Consider the following 23,651-nt stretch of genomic DNA (forward strand, 5'->3'; position numbering starts at 1 on the left):
CCTTGGTGCTTAAGAAAGTGCAGGTTCAAAATTAGGCAAAAGAATAACGTTATCTTGATGTAGATTTTGAATACTATAGAAGATGACATTTTTCAGTTAATGGAATTTGTAAAAAAGTGTGGGAAAATGATAATAAATCAATATAATATAATAGAAGTTTACTATTGTGATGGCAATACCCAAACCAGCAGTCAACTAACTAATGCAAAATATGTTGTACGGTTTTAAATCCAGAAAATATTGTTACTGATAGTGAAGAAGAGGTTTTTGAGAATGAAAAAGTTTTGATTTACACTTCAGTCAGGATTCTCAGCTCAAATTTCAGGACTTGAACAGTAAAACTTTGAAAGTAGACAAGAATATTTGTTGCGGGGGAAAAAAAAAGTTTAATTAAAGGGGGGGAGTAAATGTTCATCTTTTTTGGTAAATTTTGATTCTCTTGGGAGTAAATGTTCATCTTTTTTTGGTAAATTTTGATTCTCTTAAGATTTTAAATACATCATTATTTCATAAACAGCCATTTCGTAGTTTTAATTTTATTATATCTACTTATTAGCTTCCTAGCTATAAACTGATGATCTAAAATAAAAAAATTCTGTAATAGGGAATTGATGAAATCCTGGCAAGTCTGAAACTCAGTCTTTGTACTGCATATATCACATTTTTCTGTATTAATTATTGAATATTAATTCTTCTATATTAAAAGAAAGGTGTAAAAAGAAGGTATAAAATTAACAACAAACGAAAAGTTCTAAACAGAGTTTTAAAGGGATATGCATTGTAAATCCTCTCCTAATAGAAATATTAAAATTTTAAGCTATAATATATAAAAAAAACATGTCACACAACAATCACTGCATTAGCAATCCTATTTATAAAACATTAATAATTACACTGATATTTATATAATTTGTAATCACAACTAGAATTCAGTAACATATATTCAAGGAAATATATATATAATTTGACATACATAAATCCTTTTAGCTATCTTGATTACTTCCATTAATATCCCCTCAGCAACTATCTCTGCAGCTGAGCATAATTTTTTCAAGCAATAGGTTTTTTGTACTGCAACTTCCCTTATTTAAACAGCACCAAAGCTCTTCTTGTTAATGGACTATACAAAATGTCAACATTACTCAAAGCTCTTCTCATAATGAGCATGATGTAAGTACCATGTCTGCTGCCCATTTGAGAACAGTTGATTTGGTGCAATGCATTAACAACAGGTCTCTTGGAACTGTTCAAATAACCAGGATCATAATAATGCACAAGTAATTAAGGGAGAGAGAGATGGGGGGAAAAAACATTTTTAACAATCAAACATACATTTCTTCATACTGTTAAGTATAAAGAAAAATATCAGGAATTACAAAAAGGGCTTTTAATACCCAAAAATAATCTACCAAAAATGTGGAAAAAGTCGTCAACATCTTATTCATACATGCCTTGCGGTAATACAGATCATAATGAAATGATTATGCTTAATGCTAACAGACATCAAAATCAAATCTTTTCAGTGACACAGAAGACTCAGAAGCTCATATGATCATTAGCTTAATATTTAGATTGAAGCGAATATGTAATGCTCACCACTTAAACAAAAGATTAAATTTATCAAACATTTTAGAAAAATGTGGATTGCTAAACAATTCAAGTTGTAATGCAGAAGAGACAAAACAAACGTTTCCTAATTTTAAACATAAGAACAGTTAGATTTTTCACTCTTCCATAGAAATGGGAATATAGAAAAATCCTATTTAAGATGGCCCTATAGATGTAGCGCTGATATGAATTCACAAAAACAAGTTACAAAAATATTTAAAGTTCTCTGATCCCCAAATTCCTTAATTCTAATCCCATGATTTATTATTTCAAAAGCACAAATTATTTGGATGCAATGGAATAAGTTCTTATTGCGCACATAGGTTTTTTTCCCCCCCCATATGGCAATCATGAGGATTGAGGTAGTTATTTAAGTATGGAAATGTTTTCTCAAGTATTGTCTCATAAAATATAGTTCCTGAATATTTACTTGTAGAATCATGTCAGCTCTATTGCACAGCTTCATCTTTTTTAAATTGAAGAGAATGGGAAATTCTCTAATAGATACGAAAAGATGACTTAATGGTAGACTGGGAATTGATGAAGAAAAAAAAAGATGGATTAATAAATTGGAAAAGATGACTTAATGGCAGACTAGGTTTACATGGCAGATAATCCATCATTTTCAATAGAAACCTTTAGACAGTCAATTAGCCCAAAGCTGACAAGGAATTTTCACATCTGAGCTTCTGAACACATTTTCACTTCTTACATCTGAAGGAACATCTTCGTTGACTGCATATTTCAGAGTGAGTTGCTCAAATAGGTAAGTGACTCTGACTGCCATACCTAAGGGCCCAGGTTCAAATCCAGGGGAAGACATGGATTTAAATTGTGTGCCCTTTCAGAAGAGGTAACAGTGACTCCATAATAAAATGATCAACACTTCTGGCCTTAGCAGTGGTGAAAGCCTAAAACAACTAGTGCCTGGTATTTAAAAAAAAAAAATAGTGATATGGATGTCAAAACAGCAGTGATATGGTAATTCATAATCTGGGACACTATATTTTACAATATGGGCATCAAACAACTTAAACAGTTGCTTAATGTCTATCAAAGATGGCATCAAAAACTTAGCCAAAGTCCTCAGATGTCATGGCTTTAAAACTTAAAAAAAAAGGGGGGAAGAGGAGAGAGACACGCATCAAGAAACACTATTAAAATGTGCCCTGAAATATCTTGGCCTGTACTATAAAAAAAATAAAACTGGTAAATTTAATTCTAAGACAGATTCCATAATTTTAAAATGCAATTTATAGCTCAAAAACAGAACTCCTCAAAGAAGGGAAATCAAGAAAATTTAATTGTCTTCCAATTTTCATAATATAATCTATATGTTGTCTTTTTGAATGAATAATTCTGCAATCATTTCATTTCAAAGAAGAATTATACTCCTCCCCCCCATTAACTAATAATTAGGTTTCAACTTTTTTATCTTCAGTGAAACTTTAAATTGAAATTGTACAATAACTTCAGTTTAGACCTCATCAAGAGCATACAAAGGCAAATGAACATTATTAGAAAATTAGATTTATTACCTAAAACCTGATTTGACAAACTCATATTTATTTCTTACAAGCCAAACAGTTAACAATTCTTTTAAACTGAATATTCCTGAAAAGTCTCATATCACTCTGTACAATTCTTTCTTGCGAGTAAAATAATTTCTACATATTCAAACTTGCAGAAACACTCTAGTTGATGATTTTATAATATGTCAGTTTGAACCCAGTTAATATGTATGATTGATCTAATTACTTTAAAATCATGCAAATTGTAACTTTAAACTGGCCCTTATTTTAAATAAAGAAGGCTCAATGCATTTCAAAAGACAATTTGATGTTGGTCTAGCTTCAGTGAACAAAATGTTCTGCTCTATACAATTACTTAATTTAAAGAAGAAAAGTCTATGCCAGCATATTGTAGTCAAGTCATATCGTTTATATTCATATCACAACAAAGAGCATTTTTTGATAAAATTAGAACAAATTTGAAGGTGAATTCTGTTCTGTTTTGAAATGTAGGCTTGTTTGCTTTTCATAAATCCATTCGACATATGGATCAATATAGAAGCTTTGAATATTATAATGACTCTAGGTTATAAAGCAATACTTATATAAAATAAATACTCCCAAATAAGATGGTCAAATCAGTAACACCTTTTTGTTACATAAAGTTATACAATTAAAAATTATAAGACTACATAATTAAACATAAAAGTGTAAAAGTTTAAGCAAATAAATGACAAAACACACACAATAAAAACACCAATATAAAGTAAAAAGTAATAATTTTTTAAAGCAATCATTAAGAGACCAAAATGTAAGTATAATTAAAGGTTAGATGATAAATTAAAATCAAATACTAAAATATGAAAGATTCAGCTAACCTCTTTCTGGAGGAGATTTGGCTGAATTAATTTTAAGGCCCTTTTTTTATCATTATCTATATGATAACAAAAGTTAATATGGCGGATGTACACACATTACTCATAAACATACAGAAAAGTAGAATGAGCATAACAATTACAACAAAAAATTACCTGCAACAATCCTCATCCAAAGGGCAATTTTCCAAACTAAGTTTTTTTAATTTGTTGCACACTGCAAGAAGATATGATAATTCTTTTATAGGAATCATTGCCATACTTAAATCTAAATACTGTAAATGGCAAAACCTATAAAATACCAATATAATTAGTCCTTTTATGTTGGTATAACATCTGTTAGATCTAATTTTATTATTTCTTCATTATATAATTTTATCTACAACTCCTTAGACACACAAAATAATGGAAATAAATAGAATGATAATTAGTTTAATTAAAAGCTTCATTGGCAAATTCTACAAAAATAGTATTGAAAAGCAATAAAAATGTCAATTAAAAATACACAAAGCTGTGATGGTTTATGCTGTTAATGTGGTGTAGTTAGTGATGGTTTTTATACTCTAAGCTTGCCAACATATGGCAATAGTGTTCAATGAATATATTTAAACTATTACTAAATGATTCAGCTGGCTTTCTGTATTTGTCAACAAATGCATTGGGAACACCACTTATGCAGTCCAATCTGATTTACAAATTAATGCACATTTACTTCATGTTGCTGATCATCTTTAACAATTATAAACTGATGTAATTAAAGGACCGAAAAACTGGAGATCATACTTGTAAATCTGAAAGAGAAATTAATTATAAAACAGTTAACTGTTAAATAAAATAAAAATGAACTTAAAAATTTGTTTCACAAGAGGATGTAAAATTGTAATTCATGATTTATACATACAAAGAATCAAATGAGAAAATGAGCAAGTTGAAAAGTCTAGATTCACAAATTCAAACTGAAAGTGGCTTTGGAGGATTTCAAAATTGAAGCTATTCAGTTAAGAATATCGAGATAAAACCATCATACTAAAAAGAAAAATGCAATGGTTACTTAAACAGTATTTTAAAACTATGATGTATCGAAACAGAAATGGGTAATATTAAATATATTAATGAAACAAAAGAAATTACCACATCTTCAAACTGGAACTTACTACTTTTTTTTTTTAACTTTTGGAATGAGTTCAGAAATGCAGTTCATAACTGAACCATTCACTGCACAAATCAATTAACTGCCAAAGCACTTTGTTCAGTCACAGCTTTTTTATATTTATAATAAATTTCCAAATAATGAAGATTAACACCATTAAACGACAATGGCCACTGAATGTCGTAAAAAATAATGTTTGTCAGAAGCCACTTCAATTAACTCTGTACTTTATTGTAAATCATTGCAATAATTCAGCTCAAATTCAGTAGCACATGCCAAATGATAACAGTAAATTTCTTGTGCCATTAAATCAGAACTTAAGTACGAGTACAATAAATTAGTTGGTCACAATCTAGCTGCTGTAGAATCAAGCATTGTGTTTGAATTATTATAAAGAATTATTTCAGTTTCATAGAAGAAGTTGTTTATGAAAATAAATATTATACTGTTATAATAGAGATGACTAAGACAAATAACAATTTGGATGTGAAAAATAGTGAATCATCTGATGGTTCTTTGATGTGATTTTTTAACAGAAAGTCTGGCTCACTTGTTTTTCTTCACATTCTTCCGATTGCAATAATAAAATTATTGCAACAAACATATTAATTGGGGAAATTTAATACCTGCAAAAACATCTGTTGATTTAATTTGAAATATCGTCAGAAGTGCGATCAAAAAATTATTTCGGATGACTGACAGGCTGCCATGAAGACATTTTATAGTTTACGCAGTCAAATTATTAACTTGAGCAAAATATTTTCTTTCGAGATTGTATTAAAGAAATAAAAAGAAGACACACTACGATTAATACTAAAGAACCAAGATTACATTCCTTTACATATTATTTTTGAAGAGACCGACATGATATTCTCTCTCGCAAAAAATATTTTACGAGTGTTTGGTTGATGAGCGCAAAGGCCGTGTTGCAAGCAATAAAATAGATGACACACTAGTTATAAAACATATAGTCATTTTCAGCCTACACTAGTCACTACACCAGAACTCACAATTCAAGAGGACAGTACTTAAATATTAAGAAAATGTGTAAACTATATGCCAAGCAATGTGGAAAAGAAAATGTAGTACCAGTGAAAGAAAAATAATACGCTACAAAATTTAATTTACATTTTAAACAAACATCTAAAGATACATGCAAAACTTGTGATAAATAAAAATTTTATCTTCAGATGGTGAATCTGAAATTTGGAATTTGGCAGGCACTGGAAGCAGAATTTAGATAGGCACTAGACAGCAGAACTTAGGATACGCAGAGATTGCATCAGGTGGGAAAATGCATAGCACCAGCTCGGTGTATGAGGCATTTAGACACATTAGATGAATCTTTTAAATTGTAAGTTTTCAATTTCTTTATTAATAAAAAAATCTCTTTCTATAATGCATGCCCAAGTGATAAGATTAGAAGCATTTTTGATATTTTCCATGCTTTTGTCTAGTAAAAAGTAGAAAAAATAAAGGGAAGATAAGCATGTTAAGAAAAAAGATTCTAGTATCAGGAGTAAAACATTCAAATATTATGTTTCCATTGTTCTTCCAGACGTTCTCCAAAACGTAAGAAATTCATTGCAAACCTTCTGTAAAATGTATCCATTACATGTTGATATATTGATACCATGGACACATTTTTCATTCATGGAGACATTTCTCGAATCTTCTAGAATTGTGGGTCTATAAATCTTGCCTTCAAATCCTTCTAAACTTTCCATGCTGCAGTGTCAAAAATACTAAAGAAAAATTATCCCAACCAATTATGTAGCAGCAAAAAGCCAGAAATATTTTGAAAAAAAAAAAAGGGGGGGTGAAGGAAAAAGTGTAAAATTAATTTTATAGAGAGAACTGATATATATTCTGAGAATTTTGAATAATCTGAGACAATTACATGGGAAAAACGGTTACTATGAAAAAATTAAAAAGAAGACATGTTAATTAATTACATAGCTAATTTTGCTTTTACTAAGAGCTGTTTCGTAAATTATGCTTTATAGCTATTGTTCACTTCCACGCCTATCGAATTAATTTCTACCTTTTCATTGCCCTGCGTTGGCAACACGCTTTTGAGATTTGCTGTTCATAGAATTCGGTCGCTAAAAGCATAGCTGACCTGTAACTGTTGTAATTATTATTTTATGCTTATCTGTACTGCTGAATTATTACTAAATGTTTATGTGTGAATGTTTTATTATTAAATGTATTCAGTTTGGTTTAAATAGACGAGAGTGACTGAATTTATTAAGTATGTTTAAAGTCGAAACTGCGTCATCCATGTCGACGCCATTCTAATATGAGGAACGTAAACAGCTATATACGAGGGCTATCCAGAAAGTAGATTACGTTTTGGAATAAAAAAATAAACAAAGTATAGGAAACAAATTTTATTATATACAGATGAAAGCCACACTCAAATACTACTTTTCTACATAGTCACCATATAAATTAAGGCATTTATCGTAGCGATGTACGAGCTTGGAAATTCCTTCGTCGAAAAATTCGGCCGCCTGCGCCTTCATAGCCAGCCACTTCTTCATTGCTGGGAATAGGTGGAAGTTGCTCGGTGCCAGGTCGGAACTGTACGTCGGATGAGGAAACAACTCCCACTTAAAAGATTCAAGAACTTTACGAGTGACATTTGCCGTGTGGGGCCGGGCGTTGTCGTGAATCAACAAGATCTTAGAGCTCAACATTCCTCTGCACTTGTTTTGAATTGCTCTTCTGAGTTTTTGGAGAGTTTGGCAATACCTTTGAGAGTTTATTGTAGTGCCTCTTTCCAGGAAGTCCACCAAAATTACACCTTTTCTGTCCCAAAAAACAGTCGCCATCATCTTCCTTGCCGACATTGTTTGCATGCATTTCTTGGGTTTTTGGGGAGAACTTGTGTGCCCCCACTGCATTGATTGCAATTTCGTTTCACAGTTCACATGTTTCACCCATGTTTCGTCACCAGTAACGATGCGATCGAGTAAAGAGTCACCATCCTTATGGTAAGCGTCCAAAAAGTTCAACGCTGCAGCCATTCGCTGATTTTTGTGGTCCTCTGTCAAGATTTTTGAAATCCATCTTGCACAAAACTTGTGGTAACCAAGCTTTTCGCTGATGATTTCGTGCAACAAACTTCGCGAAATTTGTGGAAAACTCAAAGAAAGTTCCGTTATTGTGAAATTTCGATTTTCACGGACTTTAGCATCGACTTTTTCGAGAAGTCCGGCGGTCACTATGCTGGGTCTCCCACTTCGATCTTCGTCGTGAACGTTGGTTCGGCCATTTTGAAATCTTATGACCCACTGACGCACTCCACCTTCAGTGATAATGTTGTCCCCATACACTTCACGAAGCTGCCGATAGATTTCTATCGGTTTACAGTTTTTTGCAGTCAGAAACCTTATTACTGAGCGCACCTCGCAGCTCGCGGGATTTTCAATTAATGCAGACATTTCAAACCGTCACAGTATCTGAACGGAGCACAGCACGAACCTCTCACTAGCACGGCTAGATGCAGACTGAGCTGCGCAACGCTCTGACCCCAAGATGGCCGCGCTAGCCCCACCCCTAACGGACACAGACGGAAACGTAATCTACTTCCTGGATGGCCCTCGTACCTTGTTTATTTTTCAGATTTAAAAGTAATAATAAGTTACCAAAATGAAACTTTATAATATGACAGCAAAAAATAAAAATGTTTTATTTTAATGTTATTTTTTAAATATAGTTCTATTATATTACCATTATTTTAATGAAATTTATCAATGTTATGATGTTTTAAAAAAAAAAATTGCCGAAAAATTCTCAGATCTCGGAATTAAAAATTTTCTATAGAAACTGATCTTAAAATCGCCAAACTGTTGACAAGTTGTCAAATTTAGAACCATTTAATAAAAGAATTCACAACCCCAAAAGCGAAAAGTTGTTTATGAGCTCTTTATTAGAAAAAATGAATTTCGAAATGCTTATGTTTCACTTCTTTCTTAAAAACTAGAGTATCCCATCATTTATAATAGAAATAGAAACAAATTATAACCCATGAACCCATTCGAAAGATAACCATATATACGTCAGTGAATTGCCAAAAATATTCCTCCAAAATGATAATTCACACTCAAAATCGCAGTCGTAAAAACAGAGAGAAATTTCAGATGATTAAAATTTTGATACCCTTTAGATCATAATTGTTCTTTATTTCATAAATTACGGTTTCATATTTTTAACTTTATAATTTCTGCATGCCATCTTACCAGATTTAAGCTGATGATCTACAATTTGGAATCGCTGAAGTCCCGACGAGTTCGAATTAACGACTTTTGACTGTATATGCAGATTAGCACATCCATTTTGCAACCTAAATTACAAATTTACATATTTTATTTTTGTCGTAATACATAAATCCTGTAACTATGATTCGCATTTAATTTTCCAACACATGCCAAAAGATGTTTAGAAATGCATCATACCATTTAATTCCTATCAATTTTTAGATACCTCATTAGATACTTCAGTTGAAAATTTTAAAAAAAGGTCCAATCGCAAATTTGAAATTTTTAATAATTTTTTCAAAGATGAAACAAACAGATTCTTACTGTTGAGAAAAGGAATCTTGCCATATTCCTATCTATTCAGAATCCAGAATATTCCTATCTAGATTCAGAATCAGATCAAAAAGAAACATGCTTTCCAGACAAAAAAATCCCCTTTTAATGTACTGACTAATAATCGGAGATAACAGATTAACAGTATCAATATGCCCTGTTCATATATAAAATACTTCATTACCAAACACAGGGAGATTATTTGAAACTTCATCAGAACACTGATACTTTTCTATTAGCTGATTTATTTTCAGCTTTTCATCAAATGTCTGTCAAATACTATAATTTTGATCATTTTGATCCTATTCATTTTGTGAGAGCAAATCTTACTTGGAATGCTGGGTTAAAATATACAAAAATGGAATTAGATTGTTCAATAATGTGGATAATTATAATTGTATTGAATCCCAAATGCAAGGAGGGACATCTATTAGGTAAGTGCCATGCAATAGCTAACAATCCAGAATCTTATGATCCAAGCAAACCTCACAATTACATTTCAGTATTTGATGCTAATAATTCCTATGGTTGCATTATGTGCCAGTCCTTAACCCCTGAACTGCCGCGGGCATATATATATATATATGCCTTGCTTAGCCAATGCGTTAACTGCCCTGGGCAAATATATATATATATATATACATACGCTCTTCTGAAATACTATCATTTGCTTTGCACTGCTACCAGTAAAATTATACGCAAAGCTTTGGAATGCAACACCACAATGACCTTGACAGAGTATGTGAAGGAGGATACTATTTCAGAGAAGAGGTTGGTGGAATTGGAGAGGGGGATGTTTCTGAAACGGTGAAAGTTATGACTGCGTGGTTATTGCTCGTGTTTCTGTTTGAGTAAAACATATTTTTTATTCTGTGTCTTCCATTTTCGTTTACAGCTTGTAGTAAATGCCTTTTTTTAATGTCTGACAATGATGATTCTTTTTTTAAAATTATTTTTTGGTGACCTGCTTGTGCTTCATATTGTTCCTGAAACTCAAGTCAAGAACAAAATTGTGGCCTCCAAACAATTCAGAAGAAATATATGTTTTCTAGGTATATTAATTTTATAAGGTATAATAACACTGAAATCTGATATTACACTTTACTGGTATAAAAATTGATCAAAAACTCCATTTTGGGGCATCTTTTTCATTATGCAAACATCATTTTTATTATACTTACATCTTTTTTATTACACTTTTATTCTATGCATTTTTTTTTTTTTCTTTTATTCTTTATTTTGTGAAAGTAAACAGTTTTTAGACAGCAAAACTTGCACTTATTTTCCCCCTAATATATAGCATAACTATGCACGCCTGAGGGGGGGGGGTCTCTCAGTGTCTGAAAAGTTTGTCTGCCCTTTTCTTTTACTGGGCTCCTTCAAACTTGAGTTTCAGGTTCAATGCACTTTTCGTGTGGGAAACACTCAATTGAGGCTATACTACAAGTAGAGTACTATACCCTCACATTTCCTTGAGCTCATGTTTTCCTATGTTTGTGTTATAAATTGTAGCAACAGTTGAAAAAGTTAAATTTCAGTTGTTGAAACTTCTGAATTTCATTTTATGTTTCTGCAGCATCGTGTACAAAAACTGGTATGGATGTTGGAAGTTAAATTTTGTTTTGTTATCATTAATAAGAGAAAAATAGAGTGACAAAATATGTTAAAAACCTAGAAAAATGTGTATTTTCAACAAGAGTATAAGAGCTATAGCATCGTGACATAAAAACTCAAATGTTTTCAGTGCCAATGCTAATCCATAATTCTAGCGCTAATTAAACGATCCGGAGATTTTCAAAGATCAGTAAAAGACTGAAGATGAGCCTGAATGACAACTCTAATGATTGTACGGACTCATACACAAACTGTGAATGGCATGCCGTAAGATATAAACTTACAAATTCAGTTATATTACTATTTCCTATTGCCGCGTAGCTAACCAGCAATATGTTATTAGTGCTTTATTTGTTCTGCACTTAGTTACTACATTATAATTTCATTAATCAATTATATTTAATATACTGTATTAATTATATTCAAATATTTTATGTCATATTTTATGTAAACATTTTGTGTGCCTTGAGGTAAATCCAATCAGTTTTCCTAATCACTTAATTTCCTAATAACTAAATTTTCTGCTCTCACTATCTGGACTGTCTTGGGTCGACGCCCGCGACTGCAAGCCTTTTCAGATGGGAGGGGGGGGGATAATCTGTAATGATATTTTTAAATCAATTGATTAAATTGAATTCTAATAATATTGCTTAATAATATGTTGGCGATTCTCTACCTAAATTGCATCCCTGTTCCTAAATTTTGGCGAAATCCTTTCTTTAGTATAAAATATATTAACGTGTTGGCGCCCGCCAAATCGCCAAAGTCATAAATCTGTCATATTACATAAAGTCCTTAAGAACACTCCTGATGAGAAGATAGCGTCACCTCGTGATTTCAATTAATATCGCTGATTGGATGAGCCTCGTGACGCACACATATGTATAAGTAGGGCTTCTGCTCAAGGTACGATTAGAACGCTTGTGAGATGGATGCTAAAATAAACCTAGCACTTTATATTCCAAAATTTGTCTCATTCCTGTTGCCCCGGCTGCACAAAACAAATAATGTAATGAAATTACATTTCATATATATATATAACTGTGATAAATACTTTTTGGGTTTTGGATGTAAGCACTGAGCTAACATCTGCACTGATTTATTTCTAAATTATTGAATTGAATTATGTTTTTCAACTTAAAAAAGAATTCATTTTTCTTCAGCAAGGGTAAATGATAATATTTTTAATATATGAAAATACAATAGCAATTTTTTTCTTTTAAACAGCACAAGCACTTGCATTATATTGCATATTCAACACATCCAAATATTACTCATTTGTTCTTGGTTACATTTTAAGCCATACAGAACTTCCAAAAATGTTTAGCTATTATTCCTCAATTCTGACTATATTTAATTCTTTTAAGCATCATTTATTTTTTTTTTCCTTGCTTATATTTTAGCCTACACTTCACTTCAAAAAATATTTAATGTTTATTTCTCCTTTCTTAACACAAGTGTATTCTTTAATATAATATCCTTTTGCAGAATTTGGTGCAAAATGCCTGTATTTTAGTATTTTATAACAATCACATAGAACATATATTCAGAGGTGCTGTTTAAAGCAATCAGTGCAACATGACCTCACTGATGATGGAAAAAAAAATTTAATCAGAATAATATATGAATCTTACTCATTTGAAGTGTCTTGAAAATAGTCATCAAAAACAGGAGGTTTTATCTAAAAAATGTAAACATTAATATCTTAAAATAAAACAATTATTTGCAAATAAAAATATTATATACATATGAAAGTTTTATTTAATTTTGATGGCCAGCAATGTGTCAGATATATTTTATCAGTTTTTTAAACAGTGAGAAAAAAAAAAAAAAAAAAAAGAAAAAAAGAAAACTATAATATTAACATACATAATAAAGTACACATTTTTAGTTAACTCCAGTTACTGACAAAGATATGAAAACACACATAAAATTTTAAAATTCATTTATAATGTAAAACAAAAGATTCTAAAATTATTAAGGACTGACCCCAAAAATAGATTACATATACATGCACACTCATCAAAATTATCCGACAAAAAAATAAATACATCATCTTGGAGACCATAAAAAAAAACATTCATTACAGTAAAATTCACTCACAGTATTAAGAGGATAATATGATGGACTACCTGTTAAAAATGGAATCGTTGAAAATTACTCAAATGAAAATATTCAATTATAACCCACGACACTGGCTTTAATTTTTGTTTATGAAACAGTACTTTTTCACAACCAAGAACAATAGAAATTATGTTTTATTGCAACCATTTTAGTAGAAGTCACCAAATTTTCAGAATGTGCTAAACTCTGGAACCCATGTGCATAACAGTTCTTCAAGCAACCATGCTCAGAACAATCCTTCAGTCAAGCAACACTGCTATTTTCACATGCTTCTTTTTTTATATTTCAAAAGCTTTTATAAATAATTCGCGATATTTTTATGCCTTAAACTTAATTTGAAAATGTGCTTGGAATCTGCTAGCAATGGAAGACACTTTAATAAAACTTCTTCAGGAATATAGAATTTTGATGCAAAATTTCTAAAGAGAACAATAAAGAGATGTGTTGGGTAGATAGCTGGCACTCCCAAGGTTTGAGTACTATCAAGTCTCAGATATTCTCTTTCTTTTATGCAAAAACAGATTGCTGTATACTCAAGAAGAAAAAAGGCTTTTATCTTTTTTAATACGTCATGTAATCCTTTATTTAAAAATTAAAATTTTTACTTTAAATTGAAAAAGTCTGTTGACTTTTCATACGTCGATATCACTTGCCTACATATAATTCAACTTGCCGACAACAATTTAACTCAATTAACCCATTAGCCGCTGGTGTTGCGTTGACACAACGGTAAAAATAAATGCATATATAAATATAACTACCTAAGATATTTTATACCAGCAGATGATTTTGTGTAGGGAATATTATGAAGATTATTTCTGTAAAAAAAATATTTGCCTTCAACAATAATTTTGTTTATAATAATTAATCTCATACTTTAAGCAAAATTTTCGACCGGATATATTTTTGCTGAAAGTATTTAACGAAAGAATTGCCGTCTTTATGAGTGATCTATTTTTAGTCAAGGTCACCGTTTATCAGAACATTACATCAGTCAGATGTTTATATTTGCGTTGGGAAGGAAGGGAAAACAGGTGTTGCATTGATGCAATGTCAGCAGGAAACGGGTAGTCAATCTCCCTTTTTCACTTATTCCTTTCGATGTTCTGGTTGTTTAAAAATACCTAGAACGAGGTATCTTACATTAGAAGAAGCCCTTCAAAGAATTTTTGATGAAGATACAGATGATGATAATGTTAATAATGACCAGAATGAAACTGATATTGTTGTTGTTCCCCCAGAAATTGCAGAGGCTAGTGACAAAGAAGAAAGGAATGGCAATGTTTTAAATAATGATAATGATATTTTACCAAATGATACTGCTGGGAAAGTTGAAATTCACGTAAGAAGTAAGTTTCAGCCTTCTAAAAGCAGTTATAGTCATACTAAAAAGTTTAAAAAGTAGAAGACTGAAATCTTGAAGTGGATAAAAAAGAACTGTTAGTTATGTCTCAGGAAAAACATGAAGAAAGAGATAGAAAAGAAATTACAAAAGACAAAACGCGAGGTAATACTAGAGCACAGATTTTCTTTTTGGTCTACACATTTACTCTCTTCTCGTTGAACAAACAAATATATATGCTGAGGGGGGGGGGAACAGAATTTATTGCATCTGAAGCCTATATGAGAAGATTTATTGGAATATTATTGCTTACAGGATATCATTCTTTACCTCAAGAAAAAATGTATTGGTCTTTTGATCAGGACATTTCTGTTCCTGTCGTACGAGAATTGATATCACGCTTGTAGTACAGGAATATGAAACAGAATTTGCATTTGACAATACTGATAAATTATAGGAGGGAGACCGTATCTAAACTTACTAAATATCACCACTTTTTACTAAGTCTCTTTTAGATTCCAGACACGAGAATGCATTATTCCTTTTGCAAACTTCTATTGAGAGTGTAGAATTAGCCAAAAATAGATCAGCAACAGGAAGACCTAGTAAATTCAGCATTCAAAAACCATTGCATGGAGATGGTAAACATTTTATCGTTAAGTCCGTTGATAACAAAATGTTGTAAAGAGTACCATAGCCAGACTGTTTATAGATGCAATGTATGCAATTTAGCTTTACATCATGATTATAATCAAGCTTTTCATGCTTGAACCTTTCAAATGAAATAATCTGTATTTGTAAAAGAAATACAATGTATATTTTAATATTAAATTAATTAAAGTGATTTGTAGATTTATAAAACGTTATACAGCTAAAAAGCAATCCTGCACTCCACTCAAAAGAAACATCACATGAGTACAATTCTACTCACTAAACATCCGCAGTCTTATTCCGCTGACGTTGCGCAAACGCAACACTCACTTTTTCCACAGGTAAGAGCATTTTTTTAATTTTCAATGTAAATTTATGTTATAAATGTTTAATTTAATATTTTTTATTATTTTCATGAGAAAAGAAACATTCCTTGTAGTTTTGGCAGTTAATGGGTTAATACTTTAGAAATCTTTTTGAAAAAAGTATTGAAAACAACCAATTTGCACTCTTGATAGGTAACATTTATCTTTCCATCTGTAAAAAATCAGCAAACTGTGCCAAGGTAATATGCAAATACTGAATAAATTAAATATTTAAGGCACATTTCAGAGTCTTTTGATATAATTTTGGGGAGGGGAATTTCAATGCTTAAAAATGTTGTGATTGTCAGCTTTTACCTTACAAGCATTACAGATTTGGCTCTGAGTTCTCCAAAATGTCATCAATAAATAATATTTTCTTGGTTATAATGCCAAAATGACCCTCTCCTGGTTTACTTTGTATGTTGACCCTTTTGATTCCAATATCATAGCTTCCAACGTTGAAATCTTAAAACCAAGAAGATAAAAAAAAAAAAGAAAAGAAAAGAAAAAGAGGAGGATTTTTCCTGCAGCACAACGACACCGATTCAAAGGAACTCCCAACTGACTTATAATATGATGTGGTTCAAGTTACTGAACTATTTAATTATTTTCTTACACCTTTAGACTTAGAAAATCTTCAGTAGTAAAGAAAAGCTTTTATTTACCAAAGTACATTTCAGCACAATGAAAATAAAATTAACAATTAATGCACATAATATTTGTTCAGATAAACTTAGTAATGTACCATATATTGAAACAAAAAAATTAAATACAAATAGATATTGATAGATTAACCCTTACCGGCACAGTACTTTTTAAAGTTGGAATTTCGATAAAAAAAGGGGTAGGCAGTCTAATTATGCCTAGTGGAGTACACAAGTAAAATTGTGTAAAGATAGCAATTATCGTTTTAATTCTGTGGGTGTACCTGAAGAGGGCACACTGATTGAATAGAGCTTCGAAAGAGTGCTGAAACGAGCATTGCTGAGAAGCACGCAAAAGAGTAAGAGATTTTGCTTATGATAAAAAAAACTTTAGATTCTGAATACCGTAGCAGATTTAGCATTACCCAGGGTGTGCCATGGGTAGACCTGCTACTCTGCACACCCCTAAAAAGCTCGCTTTTGGTTATATGCGTATGAATGGGAAAAAAAGTAACTTGGGTATATGATATTTACATTATTTATTTTTTCATGTTTTATTTTTTGCATGGTGGTATTTTTCGAAGAAAGTGACACCACCTTTAAAAAAGCGCAACCCAATATTGAATGTTTTGCACATATGCTGGGATCCATATCAGGTTCACTATCTGAAAGCAATTTGTGTAGCACTTTCAGTGCTTCAGAAATGGTTAGCCCTCTTCAATTCATTTGGAAAATAATGAAAAATCCAAAAAAAAAAAAAAATAAATAAATAAACTAATATTATATCTACAATTAAGAAATTATAAACTATAAAATTAAATAAACGTCTACAACTCAAAACTATTAAACGTAGCGCTAGCGAAGCTTTGAATAAAAGCGAAAGAGAAAAAGAGAATTGCTCTAGTGAAAAACCAAACAGCTAACTGATAAAATTACCCTTGACCTTCAGAAAATCACCCCAACAATTTGTTAGTTGATAACCAAATGTCCCCCCCCCCCCCCGAAAAAAAAGAGAGAGAGAAAAGAAGAAAGAGAAAAACAGGAAATGAAACACAGATGTGGACCCACCTTTTTGTCATCAATGAACTGACTGATGAGATGCAGAGAAACAAAGAATACTGTCTCTTAGCAGTCTTAGAGTCTCGGTGAGCCCACTTTGGGAACACCTGGGTTCGCCATTCGATTTTAGGTAAGATTTCAAGGTAAAAATTTAAAACTAATATAGAATAAGGATATTAGCTGTCATTTACTGTAAATAAAGAAGGTTCAGAGTAACCTATAAATCCTTTTTCATTCAATTTTTCTGTGCGTACCACACCATGCCGCAAAGGATTAAACATTGCTTGAATCTTCAGATAAAAGTCTACAAATGTCTACAGTCGATTAAGACAAATAAGAACAAATGAAATTTAATATGTCAAAGCTCAGTAAAATGTAATAATAAAACAATACAATTCAGATGAAATAGAATTTAATGAGAAAAACTAATATGAAGATTAGATTAGATGTGGGGGATCGGAATTTGCCTAATTTAAGTCTCATTAATTCAATAAATTTCAGTTATTGCTAGGAAGCATTTTCATCAGTAAAAGCTAAAAATTGTTACTGAAATTTGGTTATTTACCAGGAGATTGATGTGATGAAAAACCAGGAGAGTAGGCAGCAAGGTAATTATAACCCGAATTCAAAATCAGATCACCAGGAAAAGGCAGTAACTTTTGTAGGTAATGAATTGAAAAGCCAATTTTAGATCCACAACCCTTGGAGGGTTAAAAATATTCTTATATTATGACTTTTTCATGTCTTTTCAAAACAGAGACAGTTTTTTGAAAGTTGTATCCCAGGCAGCATGCATTCGTAAATTGCACGAGAAAAATACGTGCAATTTACGAATGGCCTTTCGTAAAAAAAAAAACGTTCAAGTTGAACGTAAAAATATCATAAAAAGTGTCTAGTGGCAATTACTAAATATTTACGTATATTTTTACGTTAAACTATACGTAACTTTTACATAAAATTTAGGTATATTTACGCGAGAGACTGCTGTTCATTTGCAACTTTTACGTATAATATATGTAAATTTCAGGGATTTACATATATTTTTAGTAAAAATTTACGTATATTTATCGCATATACGTAGATCTCAATTTTTTGCTTCACGTATGCCTATATATTTAATACAAATTTACATAAATTTCCCCGATTTTTTACTGTATATAAACGTATATATTAAGTAAAAATTAAGGTAGATATTCCCCGTATTTTACGGTACAAAAACGTATATATTTGATAGAAATTAACGTATATATTTGCCATATTTTACGGTACAAAAACGTATATATTTGATAGTAATTGACCTAAACCTTTCCTATGTTTTCTTTGCATATGCGAATGACTGGCAAAAATTTCATCCGATGTCTTCTCCACTTTACTGTGTATAAATGCACATTTTTTGGTAAAAAATTTGCATAAATCTCCAGTTACCTTTTCACTACATTTTTCGTAAAATGTACTTATTTTAATCTCATATTTTTTATATAAATCTATGCAAAAACTTTCTGCATGCTATGATTAAGGTAAAATGTCATTTTTATGTCAAATTCTTACATATCTGCCTTTTAGTTATGTTACATGTAACTGGAAAATTTAAATGCACTAGTAAATGAAAAAAAAAAAAAATTCTATTAAAAAATTACGTAACACTTGAAGGCTGAAAATCACTTAATATTTCATTTCAAAGTGATTTCATAGCATTAATTAATTTAAAATTTAGAACTTAGGTTTAAAAAATTTATTGCATATTTTGTAGTCACTTTAAAATGAAATATTAAAAGTGATTTTCAGCCTTTATGTGCTACGTAATTTTTGAATAGAAATTAATTTTTTTGCATTTAAATTTTCCAATTATATATATTCCATATTGCTGTACATGCCTAAAAGGTGGATATGTAAAAATTTGATATTAAATTAACATTTTATCTTTTAATCATAATATGCAGAACATTTTTGCATAGATTTATATAAAAAATACGAGATTAAAATAAGCACATTTTACGAAAAATGCAGTAAATAGGTAACTGGAGATTTATGCACATTTTTACCAAAAATGTACACTTATACACAGTAAAGAAAAGACATCGGACTAAATTTTTACCAAAGTCATTCGCATATGCAAAGAAAACATAGGGAAGATTTAGGTCAATTATTTTCAAATATATAAGATTTTGTACTGTAAAATACGGGGAATATCTATGTTAATTTCTATCTAAAGTACAATATAGTTAATTACCAAATTCAGTAAACGACTGTAGCGCAAAAGAAAACATCATATATTTAGATTATTTGAATGAGTGTGCTAAATTTTAAAATTGTTAAATATAGACCAGGAAATTGTAGAAAACTTACCTTTTCCAATAGTTATGAAGTTGACTTTTTGTTATTTTTCTTGAAGATGAATGTTTAATGTCACAAATATTGCATTCATATCTTCAGATAATACACAAATATATACATATTTATTTATTAAAATTAAGTTTATCCAAAACATGTTAAAGAAAATATTAATTTGCATGTAAGTTAATCGAGTAACTTCTGTTTTAATTACACACATAATTATGATATGTAAATATTTTACATTTATCAGTCACTCTTGCAATGTATTGTAATCTATTATTGTTGTCTTTCTCAGTTTAAAATCTTATAAATATATTAGATCAGTACTAAAAGTTCACTTCTACAAAAGAAATGCTTTATCGAGGCATTTTTAAAAAGTTCCCTTTTACTATGTAATTGTTAATTTCATAAATAAGTTCATAAAATTATGCAAATTCAAAATTATCTAAATATGTTCTTTATTTTATCTTATATACCAGATAAAATTTTAAAAAGTTAATTTGTTTAGGAATATTGAAGTTTTTAAATATTTATCTCATGTGACTTTTTCTATAACATCATAATAAATGTACATGTTGATGTGGACATACCAATTATTTTTTTTCATCAAATAGCTTTATGGTATTAAATTATTTAAAAAGAGGCAACTGGACAAAAGAAAGCAATTAGAAGTTGGCTAATTTTTTATTAATTTGTTGTCCAATGCTGTGCATTTTAGATTATGCTCATATGATGACAATGAGTTATTTAAATTATAAAATTATTATGAACATATCCCACATAAATTAACAAGTATCAAATTTCAAGTTGTTTGAAGTATTATGAACTGTAATACTAGCAAAAGAAATACACATGAAATTAATTTAAGAATTAGGTTTATTTTACAGGTATTCGAAAACTGCAATTACTGTTAAACAATAAAAACTAACATTAAATCTGAAGAGCATAATTTTTTTCAATAATAAAATTCAGCATAGATTTCATTCAGCTTTGCCATATTTGTTCTATAGTTCGCTGTCTTTAATATCCTGCTCAATTTTTGTAAAAGTGAATTCTTTGTCACCCAATGTTTTGAGAACAGCTCCTAAACAAGAAAAAGAAAAATTTGTAATAATTTCACACTTCAGATGTTTTCAGTTTTTAAATATAGTTGAAGTATTAAAAGATGCATATAAAATGCACTGAGTATTTCATATTTAAAAATTTACATTTTAGTAATTAAAAATTTAAGTTCATACTATCACACAGTAAACTTCAATTATATACCTTACACAATGCCTATAATTTCAAGTAAAAAATACCTAAAGATTTGTTTAGAACTGCAAGGTTAAGAAAGTCTTTAATGGCTATGTTTGTATTTAAGTACACGAGAAAAAACTTAATTTTGTATTAATTATATTGCATTAGCCTTTCCAATTTTACTCCTACATATAGTAAAGAATATTCGCTTTCTTACAGATAACTTTTTCTTAAAGAGTAAGAAGAAAACTAATCACAACACTATATACATATAACAGAATACTTCATAAATATATACATGTCATTAACATGCGTATATGCATTAACAGGCTATTTTACACATTTCAATAAACCAGAAACCAATACACAATCAAAAGTATAATCAGTAAATTCCTCCAAAATCAGAACACAAATCTTTAATTATGATAACAATGGCATCTCAGTTTGCAATATAAAATATTTCAAGTCTACATTCATGTGCATTCTAAGCAAACAGAAAGCTGAATAACAATAAAATTATAAATACCATAAAAAAGTTAAAAGCCACGTAGAATGATAGCAAGACTAAATGAAGTCTTCCTTCAAAAATCAATTTAAATTCAAAAATCTGCCTTCTTATTTAACATCTCAAAATAGAGTTACTGCTTTCACTAACTAAATTTCCTGTCTTGGCAAAATAAAAATTGTCACTTCTGTTGCAGGAAATATTTGCTGCAAACTTTGTATGGAAATAATCCAATGAAAAAAATTTAATTGTGGCTTGAATATTTTCTTTATTAAATAAATGAAAAATTCCCACGTAATATTAATTTATGATCCACACGAAGCTTTTTACCTCTACCATATCATGCAGCTATTTTAAAATATATACTCTCATATAAAAGCCACAGAATTTTTTTACCAATATTAATATGATATAAATCATTAATAAATCTTCTAAAAACAGCCCAAAAATTTCTGAATTTGATACCCAAAACATAATTCTACATAACTGTTAATGTATGCATTTGCTTGCACATACTTAAAATGGATTATACATACAAAAACTTAAAATATTAACTTTAATAAATTCTTAATTAGCAGGCTGACTCAATTAAGGCAAAATATGAAAGAAATCTACCTGATGGAATAGTTGTAAAAGATATATTTAAAAAAAGCTAATACTGTTTACCTTACACATGGCAGAAATTGAGTAAACTGTATGCAGCTGGATTTTTTGTTAGGAATAGAAGTTAGATCAAAGTACCAGTTCTGGAAGGCTTTAACCATTTGGGTGCAAAGAAACATCTCAATTTAAAAAAGAATAAAAGCTAATAGAATTTTATAACTTTTACAATCTAGTACAAATATTAGACACATAAACAACACTAAATGCCATTATTTACTTGCATATTTCCCTTTTTTGTGTACTTTACTCCTTAATTTTTCAGGATATGATTTAGAAACAGAGTTATGGTAAAAATGTATACTGCTTAAAAAAATATTGCTGAAACTGATAAGTCCTTTGAATTATATACTATAGTGCAAAGAGGGATGGAACATGTGACTAAATATGATAAATCAGATTACAATAACATTAAACAAATAACATGAAAAACTGAAAAAAGAAATTTTATTTGAAATTATTTTTTAACTCATGGACAGACAGACAGTATTTCCAACTTATTATATTCAATTACATCTTACCTTTGTCAAACCAATATTGGTACTGTTCCATTTAGCCGGTGCAAGCGATTAAGTCGCCCAAAATGGTACAACCGATGCCAAACAGAATATCCTTGCTGGAAACCTTTTATGTTTCATTTTCAAAACACGTTGCAGCTATTTCTATCAGATTGAATGTTTCTTTCAATACTATGATACAATTACATAGAATTTTTACCAGATAGTTCAATTGTATGTCCTAAGGCCATTCGTGGTAATTATATCAATTAGGATGCAATCACACGCTCACCCGAAAATATAGAAAAGGCAAAATCAAGGGTTAAGTTCATCAATTCTAATGAGAATACACTAGCAAAGTAAAGCACTATAGTTTTACATAATTTCTGAGTAACCTATTCATACGAAATAAAATAATTCTTGCATTTAAACTTGTATTCCAAATTAAGATTTAACTTGAAATTAATGTAGATAATTACTGAGAGAATTAGCGTAGTTTAACATGAGATGAGATCACTTGGGGTCACGTGATATGAAACGGCGAATCAGAATGTTATACTATGAAAGCATAGTAAATTCTTAAATTAATCTCTTTTTACAAATACAAATTAATGTCTTTCTGCAAATTTATTGTCTTTATTTATCATTTTACAAAATTTTAAACGATATTAAAATGTTTATGCCTTTAAAATAAAAATTTCTTAGAACTAACATTTGTTAACATATTTTAATTGTATATTGTGTGTTGTCGCTAATTAAGTCTGCTTGGCAAGATTTGCGACGGCGAAATGGAAATGTACCCTGATATTTTGAATTTTTTAAATAATTTTCATAAATTTACTAGTTTAGGGAGGTTCGGTAGCACAGTGGCTAGT

The 23,651-nt window shown here is 30.1% G+C and overlaps 1 protein-coding gene across 3 annotated transcripts in view; it reads right to left on the reverse strand.

Moving 5' to 3' along the window:
* Window positions 1–23,651, reverse strand: part of Skp2 (S-phase kinase-associated protein 2) — a 91,740-nt gene that overhangs the window by 24,836 nt on the left and 43,253 nt on the right. For all 3 annotated transcript variants that reach the window (XM_085818547.1, XM_085818546.1, XM_085818548.1), the window contains exons 6-7: window positions 12,991–13,037; window positions 4,151–4,285 (exon numbers count right to left, since the gene is read on the reverse strand). In XM_085818547.1, the coding sequence (XP_085674673.1) occupies window positions 4,151–4,285; window positions 12,991–13,037 (182 nt within the window). The remainder of the gene's footprint in view (window positions 1–4,150; window positions 4,286–12,990; window positions 13,038–23,651) is intronic.

Source organism: Stegodyphus dumicola, chromosome 6 (assembly GCF_044657685.1).
Source record: "Stegodyphus dumicola isolate Sdum_Otavi_A_Nest chromosome 6, ASM4465768v1".
Lineage (NCBI taxonomy): Eukaryota > Metazoa > Arthropoda > Arachnida > Araneae > Eresidae > Stegodyphus > Stegodyphus dumicola.